We start from the raw sequence: 1274 nt of genomic DNA on the forward strand, positions 1-1274 counted from the left end.
ATATATATATATATACACATTTTGATTGTTTTTCTCATTTATAACGTTGTTAAAAATACCACCCAACTCTGTGATTTAGATCAAAGTATCATAATTATTTTTGCTCTTTCTTTTGTCTCCACAACTGTTCTGCAGACCCCAGGTGCACCCCTGCTGGGTCGTCCTGTAACTCCCACCACCATCATCAAACAGGGTTCTTGTGCCCAGACCACGATCACAGCCACCACCACACTGCAGAGGCCTCCTGTACTGCAGGTAAAAGTATCACAAAGTGTTTCTGTAGTAAAATCAAAACTATTCTCATTTGGTTGTGCCAACATAAATAATTGTACTCTTGACTGGCCAAATAATCAATATAGCAGCAAAGATAATATACGTATGTTTGCACTGGGCGGAACAAATTTTTTTAAAACTGGATTTATAGGTACATAAATCAGATTTTTTATATGTTGTTTTTATGTCTCACTATCAGCTCACAAATTCTTTTAAACACATTTTATTTAGTGTGGACTGAATTGACTCAGTGCTAACTCAGCATGTGCACGTGTTTTCTAAAATTCTTGCTTTCGATTTTAAAATAATTACTTATATTTGTAGTCCTTGTAAATCAGGCACATGCTCCTATCTACATGTTCAAACCAAGTACTGTTGTTGTTTCCTTAAATAAAAAAACTAAATAAATATTTTTGCTGCTCTTCGAAGAGGAGTTCTCAATGCAACTCCGTTAAACTATTTCAGACTGATGTCCTTCGGATAAGGAAGAAAATGCGAGACACAATTTAAAAAAAATTTAATTAAAGTTTTGGTAGATAATATTGTTACTTGTTTTTAAAATTCTCACCCAACGGTGGGCATATTTTTTGTTTTGTTTCTATTTTCCCCACTTTAAAAATCTCACTGTTCTTACTAGTCTTTTTTTTCTTCCTCTCATGAATTATAAATACTCTCAGGTTGTCATAAAAAGTCTTTTTTAAGGTTATTACATTTTTAATTAAACTCATTGGTTTTCACTGTCTTTGTCATGTTGAATTTTTATAGCAGATCTTGTTTTTTGTACAGACAGATGAGCAGGGATTAGCACCTTAGAGTGTAACTTCTACATGTTACAATGTACAGTCTTGTAGAGTATATAGGACAGCAAACAAAGTATCTTTCTCATCCCTGAGAAGTATTAAAGTATGATAATGCTAATGTGTGATGATGTGCCAGAATCTATTTTTTTGCACCTTACCTACACTTTACCATTATGTCTATTAGGGTTGGGTGATATAATA

General features: G+C 33.3%; 1 protein-coding gene across 2 annotated transcripts in view; it reads left to right on the forward strand.

The window, feature by feature from the left end:
• LOC106536411 (transcription initiation factor TFIID subunit 4) overlaps positions 1-1274 on the forward strand; it is a gene marked incomplete at its 3' end in the record, with an annotated part of 9253 nt that overhangs the window by 3735 nt on the left and 4244 nt on the right. For both annotated transcript variants that reach the window (XM_014033687.1, XM_014033689.1), the window contains 1 exon segment: positions 136-255. In XM_014033687.1, coding sequence (XP_013889141.1) covers positions 136-255 — 120 coding nt within the window.

Source organism: Austrofundulus limnaeus, unplaced genomic scaffold (assembly GCF_001266775.1).
Source record: "Austrofundulus limnaeus strain Quisiro unplaced genomic scaffold, Austrofundulus_limnaeus-1.0 Scaffold1807, whole genome shotgun sequence".
NCBI classification, from domain to species: domain Eukaryota; kingdom Metazoa; phylum Chordata; class Actinopteri; order Cyprinodontiformes; family Rivulidae; genus Austrofundulus; species Austrofundulus limnaeus.